At 45.8% G+C, this 16,090-nt stretch overlaps 1 protein-coding gene across 1 annotated transcript in view; it reads right to left on the reverse strand.

Annotated features, from left to right (window-relative positions):
- kcnd3 (potassium voltage-gated channel, Shal-related subfamily, member 3) overlaps positions 1 to 14,685 on the reverse strand; it is a 373,686-nt gene extending 359,001 nt beyond the window's left edge. Inside the window, exons 1-2 of the mRNA XM_038820164.1 lie at positions 14,450 to 14,685; positions 12,477 to 13,675 (exon numbers count right to left, since the gene is read on the reverse strand). Coding sequence (XP_038676092.1) covers positions 12,477 to 13,588 — 1,112 coding nt within the window. The 5' untranslated portion in view covers positions 13,589 to 13,675; positions 14,450 to 14,685. The remainder of the gene's footprint in view (positions 1 to 12,476; positions 13,676 to 14,449) is intronic.
- Between the last annotated feature and the right edge of the window lie 1,405 nt (positions 14,686 to 16,090).

Consider the following 16,090-nt stretch of genomic DNA (forward strand, 5'->3'; position numbering starts at 1 on the left):
GGAGTTCACCATCTTGTTAACATGGCTGACAAAAGAAAGTTTGAAGGAGAAGCCTTCTTCTGATCAATGGTACCAATGGTGCACTATTGTACGAATGCAGCTAAAGCTGTGAAGTGCTGCAGTGCTGAAGCGTACACAGTTCGTCCTGTCACTCTCTAGTTCTCCATGGCCTTTTCCTTTGAAAAATTTGTGACAACAGAGAATCTGTTGTGCATTTATACCAACTGAAATTTGTTCTCCCCGTGTCTGCGTGGGTTTCCTCCGGGTGCTCCGGTTTCCTCCCACAGTCCAAAGATGTGCAGGTTAGGGGTGGATCGGCCATGCTAAATTGTCCTTACTGTCCAAAAAAGGTTAACTGGGGTTACTGGGTTACAGGGATAGGGTGGAGGTGTGGGCTTAAGTAGGCTGTTCTTTCCAAGAGCTGGTGCAGACTCGATGGGCCGAATGGTCTCTTTCTGCACTATAAATTCTATGAAATTTTCCCAAATATCATAATGGGCAAATCCTGCAAGATTTACAGAGCTGTAAAAGCTGTTCTGTAGAAATCTAATCTGCACTATAAAGGCAGATTTGCCTTCATAGTTAACTTAATTATGAAATAGATCTGAAATTGCTCTGTAATTAATCAGTGTAACTCCTCCCACATCAGCCCAATTCTCGTCAGTAAGCTCTCTGATCTTTAACAAACAGGGAGACCATCAGGTTTGTTTCCAGTGAGATGTATATTCGTCACTGAAGGGATTTGTGCAGAATGACGTGGGCCGAGGTGGGAAGTTAGTCAATCTGATAAATTCTCTTTCTGAGCAGCAAATGAACACCCGAGGCTCTGGAGGAACATGTCATCAGGTTGCTGTTGGCAAATAGGGATAGCAGCAGCAGTGTGCTGAAGGTCTCCCTTAGAAGCATGCGTAAGGAAGCTTGAGGAGTGAACAAAGAACAAAGAACAGTACAGCACAGGAACAGGCCCATCAGCTCTCCAAGCCTGTGCCTACCATGGTACCTGCGTAAACTAAAACCATATGCCCTTACGGAGTCTGTATCCTTCCATTTCCACCCAACTCATATATTTGTCTAGATGCCCCTTAAATGCCGCTATCGTACCGGCTCCCACCACCTCCCCAGGCAGCGCGTTCCATATATTTACCACCATCTTTGTAAAAAACATGCTTCGCACATCAGTTCAAAACTTTTCGCCATGCACTTTAAACCTATGTCCCCACTCTCCTACCTAAGGAAAGAACATCTGACTATCCACTGATGTCCATGCCACTCATAATCTTGTAGACCTCTATCAGGTCTCCTCTCAACCTCTGTCGTTCCAGTGATCTTACTGCTGTATTTAAAATGATGAAAGAATCAAGAGAGGGTAGTAAAGAGAATCTATTTCCTCCAGTGGGGAATATTCTGAAACGTTGAGTCAGACCAGTCAGGATCGGTGACAGGAAGCAGCTTTATCACACAAAGCGAGGCATAAATGTGGATCCCTCTCTTCTCAAAAGGCTGTGGAAGTTGATGGTGAATTGGAGCTTCCAAGGCTGAGATTGACGGACTTTTGTTGGGTAGCAAGATGGGAAACTGATCACTGGAGTTGTGGTAGAGATCAGCTGTGATCTAATTGAATGGAGGAACAGGTTGATATGAATTAGGAGCAGGAGTTGGCCATTTAGCCCCTTCGCCTGCTCTGCTATTCAATAAAGTCATAGCTGACCTCATTGTGACATGAACTCCACTTTCCCACTACCCTGATAATCCTTAACTCCCTTGTTAGTCAAAAATCCATCTACCTGTGCCTTAAAAATATTAATTGACGCTACCTCCACCACTCTCTAACCCTACTGTAGTTCCTAAGACTCATGACCTTCTGGGAGAAGACATTTCCACTCATCTGTTTTAAATAACGCAAATAAAGTCTTAAATAACTTAAATAAAGCAAAAGGTGCTGAATAACTTAAATAAAGCAAAAAGTGCAGAGGACACTGGAAGTCTGCAGAGGGATTTGAATAGTTTAAGTGAATGGGCTAGGGTCTAGCAGATGGAATACAATGTTGACAAATGTGAGGTTATCCATTTTGGTAGGAATAACAGCAAAAGGGATTATTATCTAAATGATAAAATATTAAAATATGCTGCTGTGCAGAGAGATCTGGGTGTGCTAGCGCATGAGTCGAAAAAAGTTGGTTTACAAATGCAATAGGTGATTAAGAAGGTGAATGGAGTTTTGTCCTTCATTGCTAGAGGGATAGAGTTTAAGACTAGAGAGGTTATGCTGCAACTGTATAAAGTGTTAGTTGGGCCACACTTGGAGTATTGTGTTCAGTTTTGGTCTCCTTACCTGAGAAAGGATGTACTGGCTCTGGAGGAGATTCACTAGGTTAATCCCAGAGTTTAAGGGGTTGGATTATGAGGAGAGGTTGAGTAGACTAGGACTGTACTCGTTGGAATTGGGGGGATCTTATAGAAACATATAAAATAATGAAGGGAATAGATAGGATAGATGCGGGAAGGTTGTTTCCACTGGCGGGTGAAAGCAGAACTGGGGGGCATAGCCTCAAAATAAGGGGAAGTAGATTTAGGACTGAGTTTAGGAGGAACTTCACCCAAAGGGTTGTGAATCTATGTAATTCCCTGTCCAGTGAAGCAGTTGAAGCTCCTTCATTAAATGTTTTCAAGATAAAGGTAGATAGTCTTTTGAAGAATAAAGGAATAAAGGGTCATGGAGTTTGGGCGGGAAAGTGGAGCTGAGTCCACAAAAGATCAGCCATGATCTCATTGAATGGCAGAGCAGTCTAAAGGGATGGATGGTCTACTCCTGCTCCTAATTCCTATGTTCTTACGTTATGTTCTGAAATGGCTCCTGGGGCGGGAGAGTTTTGACTCCATCGTAAACGCCGGAGCGTTAAATGACGCCATCATCTGGCCGCTAGGAGCAGCGATCCCCCCAACCCATGGGGGCCAGCACGGCACTGGAGCACTTCACGCAGCTCCAGCTGCCGATACGGGCCCCAGCACTCCTGGCGCGGGTCTGAGCATGCACGTGAGTCGCCGTCTCCGTGCCAGCCCCCACGCAACATGGCAGAGACCTACAGGGGCCTGGCACGGAGGAATATAGCACCCCCCCGCCGGAATGAGCCTGCTTGCCAATCAGTAGCCCTCGATCGCGGGCCTGGCCACCGTGGAGGCCCCCCCCCCCGGAATCGGTTCCCCCCTCCCCCTCAGCAGGATGGCCGCCGCAGCCAGAACGCCGAGGTCCCGCCGGGTAGGACTGCACATGAATGACGCCGGTGGGATACAACTGAACTCGGTGCGCACTCTGCCCGTCGAGCGCGGAGAATCACCGGGGGTGGGGGGGGGGGGGGCGCGTCCAGAGGCTCCTGACCAGCGCTGCGGTGACCGCGCCGGTTCGATTGCCGCTGATTCTGCCCGCTTTCGGAGCGGCGTGCCTGTATTCTTGCCCCCCCCCCCCGGTGATTCTCCGACCCGCCGTGGGATTGGAGAATCCCGCAGCTTATTTTTAAACTGTGTCCCCTGGTTCTACTCTCTCCGCAAGGAGAACATTCTTACACCATCCACCCTGTCAAGTGCCCTCAGGATCTTATATGTTTCAATAAAATCACTTCTCATTCTCCTAAATTCCGATGGACACACGCCCAATCTATCCAGCTTTTCTTCAGAGGATAACCCATCATTCCCAGATGGCTCCCATATTCAGAATCACAATCCCTACTGTCCCAGACAGATCACTTCATGGTCATCATTAGACTGTTATTGAATTCAAATTTTATCATCTACCATGGTGGGATTCGAACCGGGGTCCCCAGAGCATTTGCCTGGGTGTCTAGATTACTAGTCCAGCGATAATACCACTGCGCCAACATCTCCTTCGGCACAGCCACCATTTAGCCACCATGCCTCGGTCAGCTTTTTTTGTTCACTTGCATCCTTCCCTTTTCCCATTCCCTTTTCAACATTTTCGATTGCAAATAGTTATTCCACTTCCCTGCAATACTGAGAGTTGTTAAATAGTCACATTACAAAAGAGCCAAAGGGCTGAATGCTGACCCCTTGCCCACTGGTCAAGAATTTAAATCAGCCAGGCAAATACAAGAAAATGTTCCCTGATGACTGTTCAAGAAACAAATAAATGCAGTTTTGGAGAGTGGAGAGATTTTGAAGGTTCTGTGTGGGCCACATTCTAAATGAATCTGTGAAGAATTCCATGATTTCACATTTCCAAAAAACCAATAAAGTCGTACTGTTGAGGTTGTGTTTTGATTTTTGTTACAGCGAGCAAATGGAAACAATTTCTACACATGGCTTCTTGACATTACTACATATTGAGTATCTAGTGGGACTTACATGCCTTGTGAGATGGCTAATTAAGGGAAATGCGAATTGGACATTCTTATTGCTTCTAGAGAATTTGAGTCAGCACAAAACTGCCTTTAATTTGCCACTAATTGATACTAAATTGTCAGCTGTACCCAGGATTGTTGGACTGGTGTAGCAGAGACCACTCTCTTGATGGTGGGAATTAAGTACTTTGCGGGCTCAGAGATACACCTTTCTCCTGCATTTATCCCTGATTATGGTGTCCGCTATGCTATTGCTGTCGAAAATGTGACATGGTGTTCCATTCCAAAGCATTAGCAGTTCTCGGTCTGATCAATGCTGGGTCATTAAAAAGTTAAACTAATTAAAGTTTTCACTAATTTCAAAGAAATGTTAACCTGAAAATATCATGGTCTATGCCGAAGAGTTCAAATCTAATTCTTTATTTTAGAATCGATAGAATTCCTCCAGTACAGGAAGCCACTCAGCCCTTCGAGTTCGCACCGACCTTCCAAAACGCCACACTACTCATGCCCACGCCCCCGCCCTATCCCTGTACCCCACCCAACACTTTGAACACAATTTAGCATGGCCAGTCCACCTAACCTGTGCATCTTTGGATTGTGTGAGGAAACCTTGGAACTATTGGTGCCTGGAATCTCACAGAACAAAAGTTTGGGCCTTTTGGTCCAAACCAGTCCCACTTCTATCCTTTTCCCCGTAGCCCTGCAAGTTTCACCTCTTTAAGTATTTCTCCAATTGCCCATTGAATGTTATGATTGATTCTGCTTCCTTTCAGGAAGTGAATTCCATGTCACAATAATTCATGCAAAAACAAAAGTTCTCATCGTCTCACCTCTCACTTTTCTGCTAATTCCTTAAATCCGTGATCTCTGCTGTCTGATCTCTCTCTCTGTGGAAACAATTTCTCCCCAATTTACTTCTTCAAAACCCTTCATGATTTTGAACGCATTTATTAAATCTCCCCCTGAACCTTCTGTGCTCCAAGGTGAACAATCCAGTCTCTCCAAATGATTCATTAGTCATTTCTGGAAACCTTGTTGATTTATCAACTGTTGCCTAGGGGATTTGGTCAAATCAGTTACTGATACAAATCATAAAATCATAAATCATAAAAAGCATGGAAATTGTCAAAATAATTTAATTTGTTTTACCATGCAAGAACTCCCAGGCACTGAAATAAATTTACAGGCATCAACCATAACAAACGGAGGTCTTGTGACACAGTGAGTAGACACATTTGAGTAAAAAGCTCCAGGTTCAAGTCCCAGCCCAAGACTTCTTGCCCAAAGAAAATTCATTCAGAACTTGGCCAAACAGGTTGAATATCAACCGGCAAAACCCTTCCAACACACCAATGGCAGACGGTGGAGGGACTCCTGGTCAGACATGCTTGATGCAAAGTGGCGCTCCTCAAGCTATAAGCCTCTAGCAATCTGTTCCAGGAATAACCTCGCTATGGGAACACAATAAAATCAGTCTTGTGCACCCTTAAATGCAGGAAGAGAAACAATAACAATCTTACCAAATACATTTACTCTCATATGCCTTGAAATTGGGATCTGGGTATCTTTTGAGCTGAAATCTAGCTCCATTATTTTAAAAGGAATGAACTCACCCTTTAAAACAGCAGGTTTCCAAGAATTTTACTTGACTGTTTAGGACACCAATTTTAACACATTGGAAATTGGCAATAATCAAATGCTTGCAAAAATTAACAAAGTTTATCAATTTTGTGTTCTATTAAAATGTCATTAGAGAATTAAAAAGAAAAGAAGGCCACCTTCTTATATTTAAACACAGACAAAGTAAGAATCCAGACATTCACTTATCTCAATTGTAATTTCAGGCTCCACGGAACAAATTTAAAAAGCAATTCTGATGAACGTGTTTTCTCTGTATAAACATTTAACCAGTCATCCCTCAGCTACTAAACTCTAGCTAAGAATTGTCGCTTCTTTTATAAGCTCATAGATTTTTTTGTTTATTTACAATGCACATTTTTTTGTCGTTTCAATTTTCTGGCTGCCTGAAAACTGATTTACAGCCCGATTCTCTGGACTCTACCATTCTTAAAAAGAAGATGGCTTCCATTCCACTTGGACAGAATGCTTTCAGTCGGGGAAGTATAAATTCCTGTTAACAATGGTTCCTGAGCCAACAATCGCACCGAGTGTGGTAAATATGGTGGTTCTCTGTTTTGCAGTATGAAAAAGTGGTAGATTCCATTTTTATGTCTATCACTTTCCCCATGCCATACTCTTGTTTATTTGATTGTGGCATAAATAGCTTTAAGTTTTGAATTCAGGAAGGATAATTTGCCTTGGTGGGGACACAGCGAATATTCACCAGAATTACACGAGGACTTAAAGTGTTAAATTATGATGACTGGTTACACAGACTCTGCTTGTCATTCATTTACAGGATATGAGCATTGCTAATGTTATGGGCCAGGGTTTAGAGAACCCCAAAGTGTATCATGGAGTTCACCTGACCCACGACTTTTAATAGATTGTGGTATGGGGAGTACACGGCCCATTCTACAGGTGTGGTGCAGCAGAAATGGAAAAGCAATTTTTAAAGCAAAAATGTTTATTCTATGAACTCAAGTTAACCTTTTTAAAACATACAGTGGACATCTTAGCAACCATCAATTCAAATGCAACCCCCAAAGACTACAACACTAAGTAATCCTTTAAGCTTTCCTTTTAATATCCATGCAACTTAAAAACAAAACCTTTAACAGAAGCACATCAGGTTAAAGTCACTACTGAAAACATTTATAATTCTGAATTCACCAAATGATCGAGAGATAGTCTTTTCATGGCCGAGAGAATAGCAGTACACCAGCTTGGTCTGGCTTCAGCTCCAACACTGAAAATGAAAGTAAAACACACCCTGCAGCAAACAGCCTAAAATGAAAGTAAAAGGCTGACAGGTAGCCCAGGTCCACCCACTCTCTGACATCACTACAGTAGTAAACACCCATTTTTTAAAGGTACTCTCACTACAGATATTTATAAACCCATCATTTCTTAAAGGTACTCTCACATGACACTAAGAAGTACAGCACTTATTGTCCATCCCTTATTGTTCATGAGAAAGTGGTGGTGAAACATGCAGTCCATATGGTGAAGCTGCTCCCATAGGGCGTGATTCTGCCAAACCATTTCTGTTAATTTGTGGTAGGTTTTTCAGGGAGTTTTTCACGGCTCTGCTGGCGAGTTCCCCATCGCTACTCAATGAAACTTAGTCACTTTTTGAGCCCTGGGGAGTTTCTCACCAGTTTAGCCCACACTTGGAATTATTTTTAGCTCTGGGGAGGTGCCATTTTGAAAGGCTGCCTTTCCGTCTGTAAGTGAGCTTGTGGGTCCTTCACTCATGGGCAATGTCACCCCCACACACATGGACACTATCCCACACCCCCCCAAATGAGGACATCCCGCTATGAGGCCCCTGGGGGTCCCCCTCTTCACCGCCCCCCAAGCACACTTGCAGCACCCCCTTTCTTCCAGTACCCCCTACCCATCACCACCCAACATCCCTACTTACCTGTCCTGCACTCCCGCACTCTTCAAACCCCCATCCACCCTCATTTCTAGGGCATGGTCCTCTCGCCGCCTGACTCTTGGGAGTGCCACCCTGGCACTCGGGCACCTTTGCACTACCACCCTGGCACCAAGGCAGTGCTCCTCCCAGCTTGGTAGTGGCATCTGGGCACTTTGGCAGTGCTATGGTGGTAGTGCCAAGGTGCCATCTGGGCAGTGCCAAGCAGCCCATGTTCCAGGGGAGGGTCAGCGGGCCACTGCACTTATCCTGACCACCCGGGGTGTCCAATGGCTCGAGAGAACCCCTGGGTGCCATTCCGCCTGGTGCACGTTTGCGCCGATCAGCACTGATCAGCGCCCGGTTGCAACCTCCCTGGGGAGGTCAGAGAATCAACGGAGGATGGTGGATCCCGGGTAGGCAGGACGTAAGTAGGTTTACGACCTACCTCTGGGTGCGGCACTTGGTCACATCCATTTGGGGTGGAATTCCGACTCCGACGTTTCTCGGGACTCTGGTGAATCCCGATGGCACGGAGGCTGTTGGGAGGCTCACTGGAGACCTCTCCTGAGGTTCTTCGGCTGCGTTATGCTCTCCCTTGAGTGCAACGCGGCCGGAGAATCGCACCTGGTGTGTTGTTAGACAAAGAACCCCAGAATTTTGAAATTATTTATTTCCAAGTCAGAATGGTGTGTTGTTTAGAGGGGATCTTTGAAGTAGCTATTCCCATATGCATGCTGCCTTGTCTTGGATGAAAGATTGGAAAGTGCTATCAAAAAAGCTGTGAAATTGCTGCAGTCTATCTTGCAGATGGTACACATCACTGCCGCTGTGCACCACTGTTGGACAGAGTGAATATTTAAGGTGCTGATGGGGTGCTGATCAAGCGGGCTGCTTTGTCTGAGGTGCTCCTAAGCTACGTGAGTGTACTTGAATCTGCACTCATTCAAGCAAGCGGACGAGTATTGCATTATACTCCACACTTATGCCTAATAGATGGCAGAAAGGTTTGGGGATGTCAGAAGTAGAACTGTTTGCTGCAGAATATTTAGACCCTTGACTTGTATTCCCTTGACTTTAAGGAATTGAGGGGTGACCTATTTAAGATGATAAGGGCTTTAATAGTTTCTCAGTACCATCACTATCATATGAACATACATGCTACCTTCTGTGAGTGAATTCAGAACTTAGGGACATAACCTTAAAATTAGAGCTCGGCGACTTAGCAGTGAAGCAGTGTTTCTTCATGCAAGAGGGAGTAGTAATCTGAGAATCTCACCCCAAAAGGCTCAGGATGCTAGGTCAACAGAAACTTTCAAAGCCAAGGTCATTAATAGTTAGGGACCAAAGGCAGGTAAATGTTTCAGATACAGATCAGTCGCAATAAAACTGAATGGGATATCAGATTCTAAGGACTGAATGGCTTATTAATATGTATGGTACAACTGATGAGCAGAGGTCATAGAGAGTAGGAAAGAGAGAGAGCAAGAGAGAGAGAGAGAGAAACAAACAAGCCATCTGTTTGCGTTTTCTCTAAATCACTTTCTAGGGGTTAGAACAAGAAGGGAATTAGAAAATGTCAGGAAGCAGACTGTCTCGAAGACTGTCTCTACAACCTATTAGTTGAAGGGCTGCTTTGTGGTCCAGGAGTTTCGAAGACAAAGGACAGAACATTTTCCTGGACCACAAGACAATAAATTTCACTGCAGTTGTACTGGAGACTCATTGTTCCCCTTTTTTAAACTTTGAATTATATCCGTTATCTGAAACAATAGTGAAATCGGTTTTGCTACCAATGCAAGAAAATTATTCAGCATGGCGAAGGCTTCAAATACTAGGGGGAGAAAAGGAAAAAAGAAGAGAGAAGCGGGCTTGGATGTCACATGAGACTTTTTTGTGTAATATGTCACAGAGTATAAGTTAGCAGGGAAGGTTGTTGAAGCAGGGATTGCAAATGAACTGAGAAGATAATCAAGTCTATTTATGGGGAGAGAAGGGATTAGAGATTATGGTGATAAAGCACAAAGCTGGTGTGAATATATCAAAAATGAATGGGTTGGTTTAGCTTAATGGCTTTTAAACGTTTCTAAAAATACTTGTATGCTGTCTATATCTTGTCCTACAGATACAAAGAAAATGTCATGCAAAATTATTCTATTTAAGCAAAAACGATTTTGTCCTTATTTTTTGTGTTTAAATGTGATTATCTCCAAGTCAAATGTTGCTTCCAACTTTAAATAGATTTGAGTTGCCAAAGTGTAATGGCATTCTCTGTTGATGACTTTGGATAATCATTTCCAATCTGCAGAGATAGATTATTCTATCCAGATAAATCCTAGTACAAAATGAATGAAAGGGACCCTAAATTATAATAGAAATAAGGGTTTGGCTATTTAAAAAAAAAATCTTAATTGGTGCTTACTTTTTTGTATTCTTGTAAATTTCCAAATAAAAATGCAATGGTATGATCATAAATGTGAACTATGATGTCAGAATAATCTTAACTACAAGCAGGAGACGAGCTCCAAGCTAGCATACTATCAGGATAGTCACAACAAAAAGAACTCTGAAGGTCCTTGGACCTTCAGTCCACGCCAGTAACGTGATTTCACTTAACAATTGTTTTCTACATTGCCCAGGTAATCTGTTGCACAAAGACAGTCAAAGTAAGGAAGGTCATCCAAGAACAAAGAACAAAGATCCATTTCAATAGCACCTTTATCGACCTCAGGGTGACTGAAAACACTTCCCACTCAATGAGGTACTCTTTAAAGAGCAGTCACAGTTATAATTCAGGAAATGCGGCAACCAATTTGACTCAGGAACCCTCCCTCAAGTAACCCGGAGACATTGGACAGATATTCTGTTGTTGAAAGGTGTTTGCTGAGGGATGAATATTGGCCACATCAAAGTAGCACCATAAGATCTACCCCAACCCAGAGGACTGGGCTGAAGGTATTATCCAAAAGATGGCACCTCTGACAGTGCGGCACCCCCTCAGTATTAGAACATACAGTGCAGAAGGAGGCCATTTAGCCCATCGAGTCTGCACCGATCCACTGAAGCCCTCACTTCCACCCTATCCCCGGAACCCAATAATCCCATCTCACCTTTTTTGGTCACTAAGGGCAATTTATCATGGCCAATCCACCTAACCTGCACATCTTTGGACTGTGGGAGGAAACCGGAGCACCTGGAGGAAACCCACGCACACACGGGGAGAACGTGCAGACTCCGCACAGACAGAGACCCAGCGGAGAATCGAACCTGGGATCCTGGCACTATGAATCCACAGTGCTAGCCACTTGTGCTACGGTGCTGCCCCTATTGGCACTGAAAGTGTCAAGCCTGAATTATGTGATCCAATCTCTGGAGTGGGAGTTGAACCACCCACCAGCCCATTGACTCAGAAGCCAAGAGGGCTACCCACTGAGCCATGGGTACAACAGTGCGATATAACACGTCGATAAAGGAGAGATCGACGTCAGCGAGGTTGACAGCATGGAGCCTCTGGAACAATCGCAAATGACCAAGGCCACCGCCCATTTGCAGCCAAATGCGAGAAAGGGGCGAGACGAGCCAGGTTCAGGACCATGGACGGAGACTGTCATCAGCATTCACTGCCACACGCCAAGTTCTCTTGTAAAAAACTTTATTGCTGTTGTCATAAGTCTTCACACATCAACAAATAAACCTCAAGGTCATTAGCCCGGGAACTCTGAGAAAACACTTTTATCTGTGTGTGTCATACTGTATATCGTCCGAACATCTGTCAGATTATATAGACAGCCTGGGTCTTTCCTCAAATCAAGTCAGTTCCTTTATTGGGAGAAACTCCATCACCTTAATGCCACTACTATACAGAGCGATTTATGGGGAGCAGATACCACACGCTGCTTTTCCCATATTCCTTCTCCAATAAATGCCAGTTGGTGTTAAAATAAATAAAACTCTCCAGGGAAGGCTTTTAACGGCTTGTCGTGGAGTGGGAGCGTGCAGTAACTAGGGGAAGTGACTAGTATCTAAGAGAGAGTTAAGCACAGTTTAGGTGCTGGGAACCTGCGTGTCGTTGTTCACTCGTACCGATTGCGCTGTCTCCTTGTCAAATAAACTTTCTGACCCCCTGCTTGAGGAAGATTAATATCTGGCCCTGCCTTTCTGTCTCAGGCTGGGACACAGCAACCGTGGCCATTGCTTAGTACTCCTAAGAAAGGAAGATTAAACGGTGCTAATTCGGAGAATGTAATTACAAATGTCCAGACTTCATCAAATCATTCTATGCATAATCTGGAGCTCGAGCGATATCTAATTAATCCTTTCCGACATTCAACGCTTTCTCCCATGTTTCGAAATAAAAAGACGCTTTTTATCTTCTATTAATTAAAGATTATTTTGAAAGCCAAATAACTTTAGCCGTCCTCTAAAAATGCACATCATTTCCCTTTCGTTGATGCCCCTGCTTGATTCAACAGGGGAGATGACAATGGTCCCACGCGGAGACAAGAAGAGTTTGGAGCCCTGGCAGTTAACTTTACCACAACAGAAAAGGGGGGAGGGAAAAAAAGAACCTTGGGACCTACCCCAGAGTTGTCATGGTGACGATGGTGTACCAGAAAGAAGCGGGAATGCTTGTAAACTTGCTGTGGGTTGACCCTTTCTCAGCATAGAACATCACAGTGGCAAAGATGATGATAGCCATGGTGAGGGAGAACAAGAGAAATCCAAGTTCAGAGGCACAACTCTTCAGGGTGTAACCCAGGATCCTCAGCCCTTGGGAGTGGCGGGAAAACTTGAAAATCCGGAAAACTCGAAAGACACGGAGAGTCACGAAGGCCCCGCTCACGTCCTCGTTGTTGGTCATCACCAAGCCAATGTAATAAGGCATGATGGCCACTACATCAATGATGCTCATCACGCTCCTCATGAACCTGTAGCGGCTAGGAGCTGCAAAAAGTCGGAGAAGGTATTCAACAGTGAAGATCATGACACAGGCAGTATCTAAACAAAAGAACGCCACCACGTATCTCTCTCCACAGGGCAGGTCCTTAACATCTCCCGGGCCTATTCCGCAGGGCACCGTCTCCACCACGTTGGTGATCACCGAGACAGCAATGAAGAAACCAGTGACATAATAGAAGACTAAAGCTAAGGTGCTGGTGTGAGGGTTCTCAAACGCCCTCCACATGGTTTGCCGGCAGGTGCGGGAAGGCAGGTTGCCCTCTGCCTTGTTTTCAGAGTCACTGTCATCCATCAACCTCTCAGCATTTTCCCTCTTCCTGTCCTTGTACTCTTCATAGCAACAGTCTCCAATGATCTCAGGGATGATCCCAAAGAAAGCTAACTCTTCATCATAAGCAGAGATGCACTCGTGCCGCGGGTAGTGCAACTTGCCGGTCCGGTAAAAATTCAACACGTTTCTGAAGATGTCAGGATCTCGGTCGAAGAAATATTCCTTGCTTTCTTCGTGGAAGAAGAACTCTTTCTCGGTGCTGCCGAGCAGGGTGTCGGGGAATCGCTCCAGGGTGTTTTTCCAAGTTTGGAAGCGCCTGCCGCTTACGTTGAGGATGATGAGCTCGTCCTGCTTCCTGGTCTTGTCGCCTGGGGCGAGGGGCATGGGGCAGTTGGCCACTGGCATCCATCCAATGGCCGCAGCCCGGGCAAAGGGCAGCCACGCCGCGACACCGGCCGCCATGGCCTCTCCAAAGTGACCCGCCGGGCGGGTGGGGGGGAAGGGGAGGCTTCAGAGCGGGAGGCACCTTCGCTGGAGCCTGGGCGACATCTAGAAGTGAAGACAGACACCAATTTCCAGCTGAAGCTCAGTCCTCGTCAACACACATTGTCTAGCATTCCGACACCGAAGTACAAAGTTAGCAATATCTCCAAGGCTTCAAAAAAAGTCACCCCGGTTGGCCGGGGCAATCAGTTTCCATAAACTGCAAGGGCATTAATAACACGACCCCGAATCATCACAGTCCCCCCTTCTCGCCTTGCATCATTTGCACCCGTCTCAAACAGGTCTCCAATGGATTGTTAGTTACTCTGAAGCACCTTCTGACTCACTTTTAGGCTGTATTAAATGACACATCTGTTTTCCAGAGAGCTGGGTGGGGTGGGGGGGGGGTGTTTGCTGACGATACCGCCCCATCGCCAGCGACAACTCTGCTCACTCTGGGCTGAAGGACATTGCAAACACGTGCGTGTACTGGGATGGTGTGTCCTGGAGATGGCCGAGGCGGTCAGCCACGGGGGCTTCTTGTTGTTTTAAAGACAAAGATCAGGGATCTGCCCGATGGGTAAATAAATAAAATAAATCTCCGGCGATCGGGAACGGTTAAACTAAAGACAAAAGCGTCGGGGAAGGCTGGTGAATATCACTGTGGAAATTGACACACACGACTCCCCTCATCCTCGCGTTCAGATAGCACACACACACACACACACACAGGCTGGAGGCAGGGGCTTGTTCCAGCGGGATCTCTGTGAAGGGAGGACGTGGGAAACTTTGGACAGGGTCGCTTTCCCTGCTTACATTCAAGGCGAGGAGAGCGCTTACCTTGGGGATGGGAGGGAGACTCCCAAAGTCTTGCTGACAAGGACAGTTCCTGATTCTGCCAGGGGACAGAGGGATTCGAGGGAGAGAGAGAGAAAATAAAACCCTTCTTAAAGAGGAAGGTAAATCCCGTACTAAGTAGCGAGGAGCAGAGTTGAGGATGCAGTCAGAGGAAGGGGAAAGCACAGAGCAGAGTGTCAGACACGCCGAGTCCAGATCGCCCCCTTCTGCTTGCTCGTCACCGATTTATCCTCTCCCCCCCCCCCCCCACTTTCCTCGCGGGGCTAACGTAACAGGTTTACGTTTTATTATTGGTATTTCCGAATGTTTGTCTTATTCCTCTCTGCCCCCTCTGCCGCTCGCACTCTCTCTGTCATTCACACGGTGCGGATGTGATAGGCGGCTCACCGTTTGTGATGGTATGTCTGCTGAAATGATGGACAAGAGCTCTCCTTGCACCCTGGCGGCGCCTGTGTGCCGCTGTTTCTCACCCAACCTATAGACACTGGGGAAAAGAAAGAGGTGGGGGTTGGGTGGTGGTTTTTTGGAGTGGTGGGGGGGGGGGGGGGACGATCCAATCTTTACAATGCACAACCTGTTAACTGTACACATCACCCCCTATGGCATGTTGGACTGTCTGTACAGAGAGAGAGAGACATGATTATCGTTCACTGATCACAATCTATTTCTCAACGCGCTTCAACAATAGGCGTTTTCCAAGCTGGGCTGACAAGGGAAGGTACATTCCCACTGGGGGCTGGTGCATCGCAAGGCTGTAAAGAATTCCCAGGGGCTGGCCTGCAAACTCACCTCTACTGGGCCCAGGGTAACTGTTGCATTCTTGAGAATCAGCGCTCCCATCATATATTTGGCTCTCTGGTGTTAGTTAATGAGGATGAAGTGGAGGGTGCCGCAGAGATGCTTTGGCCGGTAGCATTCAGAATTCAACAAATGCATCTATTTTCTACACAAGTTACACAAATGCACGTGTCTCAAACTTTACGAATGTGCAAGATACAACATTTAAAATTCGCACCGACAGATGCTGGAATAAATGCATGTTAAGCCAACATCATTCTTCAGTCTTGGTGCTCATTGCAGCCCCTCCTCATGTGAATATACCCTCCTCCCCTTTCCTCCCCTCAACCCCCTGTTGAAACTCAATTGTCACCAATCCAGTCCCAACAATTGGGTTTTGCTTGCGCCTCCCCACTTTCTCCATGGGGTTGGGCAGGACGTGGTCCCATTGATTAGTGAGGATTTTACCCGTCTTTGTGGCGTTGTCCATGTTAAATAGGAGGGCAGGTACACACACACACACCGAGGGCAGGGGGGCGTTTGCAATTCATCGGCAGCTAACCCAGCCCCAGGCAGATTTATATTCGAGTAACTCCAACACACGTCCCAGTTAATTGATTCAGCTTTTCCGCATTGTGCTTTTTTGTCCCAGTTAATGGGAGCAACAGGAAGTATTTTCTAGGACAAGGTAGAAGGATTAAGGATGGGCATGGCTGCTATTCAAATGAATAGCGACCTTGCTGCGATTTGTGGGAACAGTCAGAAGGTGCTGGATAAAGCGCGTACCCCAAGGTCCGGGACAGGCGGGTTAAATCGTGAGCAGGACTCCCCAAAGTCAGGTAGTTA

Source organism: Scyliorhinus canicula, chromosome 15 (assembly GCF_902713615.1).
Source record: "Scyliorhinus canicula chromosome 15, sScyCan1.1, whole genome shotgun sequence".
In the NCBI taxonomy this organism is placed as follows: Eukaryota; Metazoa; Chordata; class Chondrichthyes; order Carcharhiniformes; family Scyliorhinidae; genus Scyliorhinus; species Scyliorhinus canicula.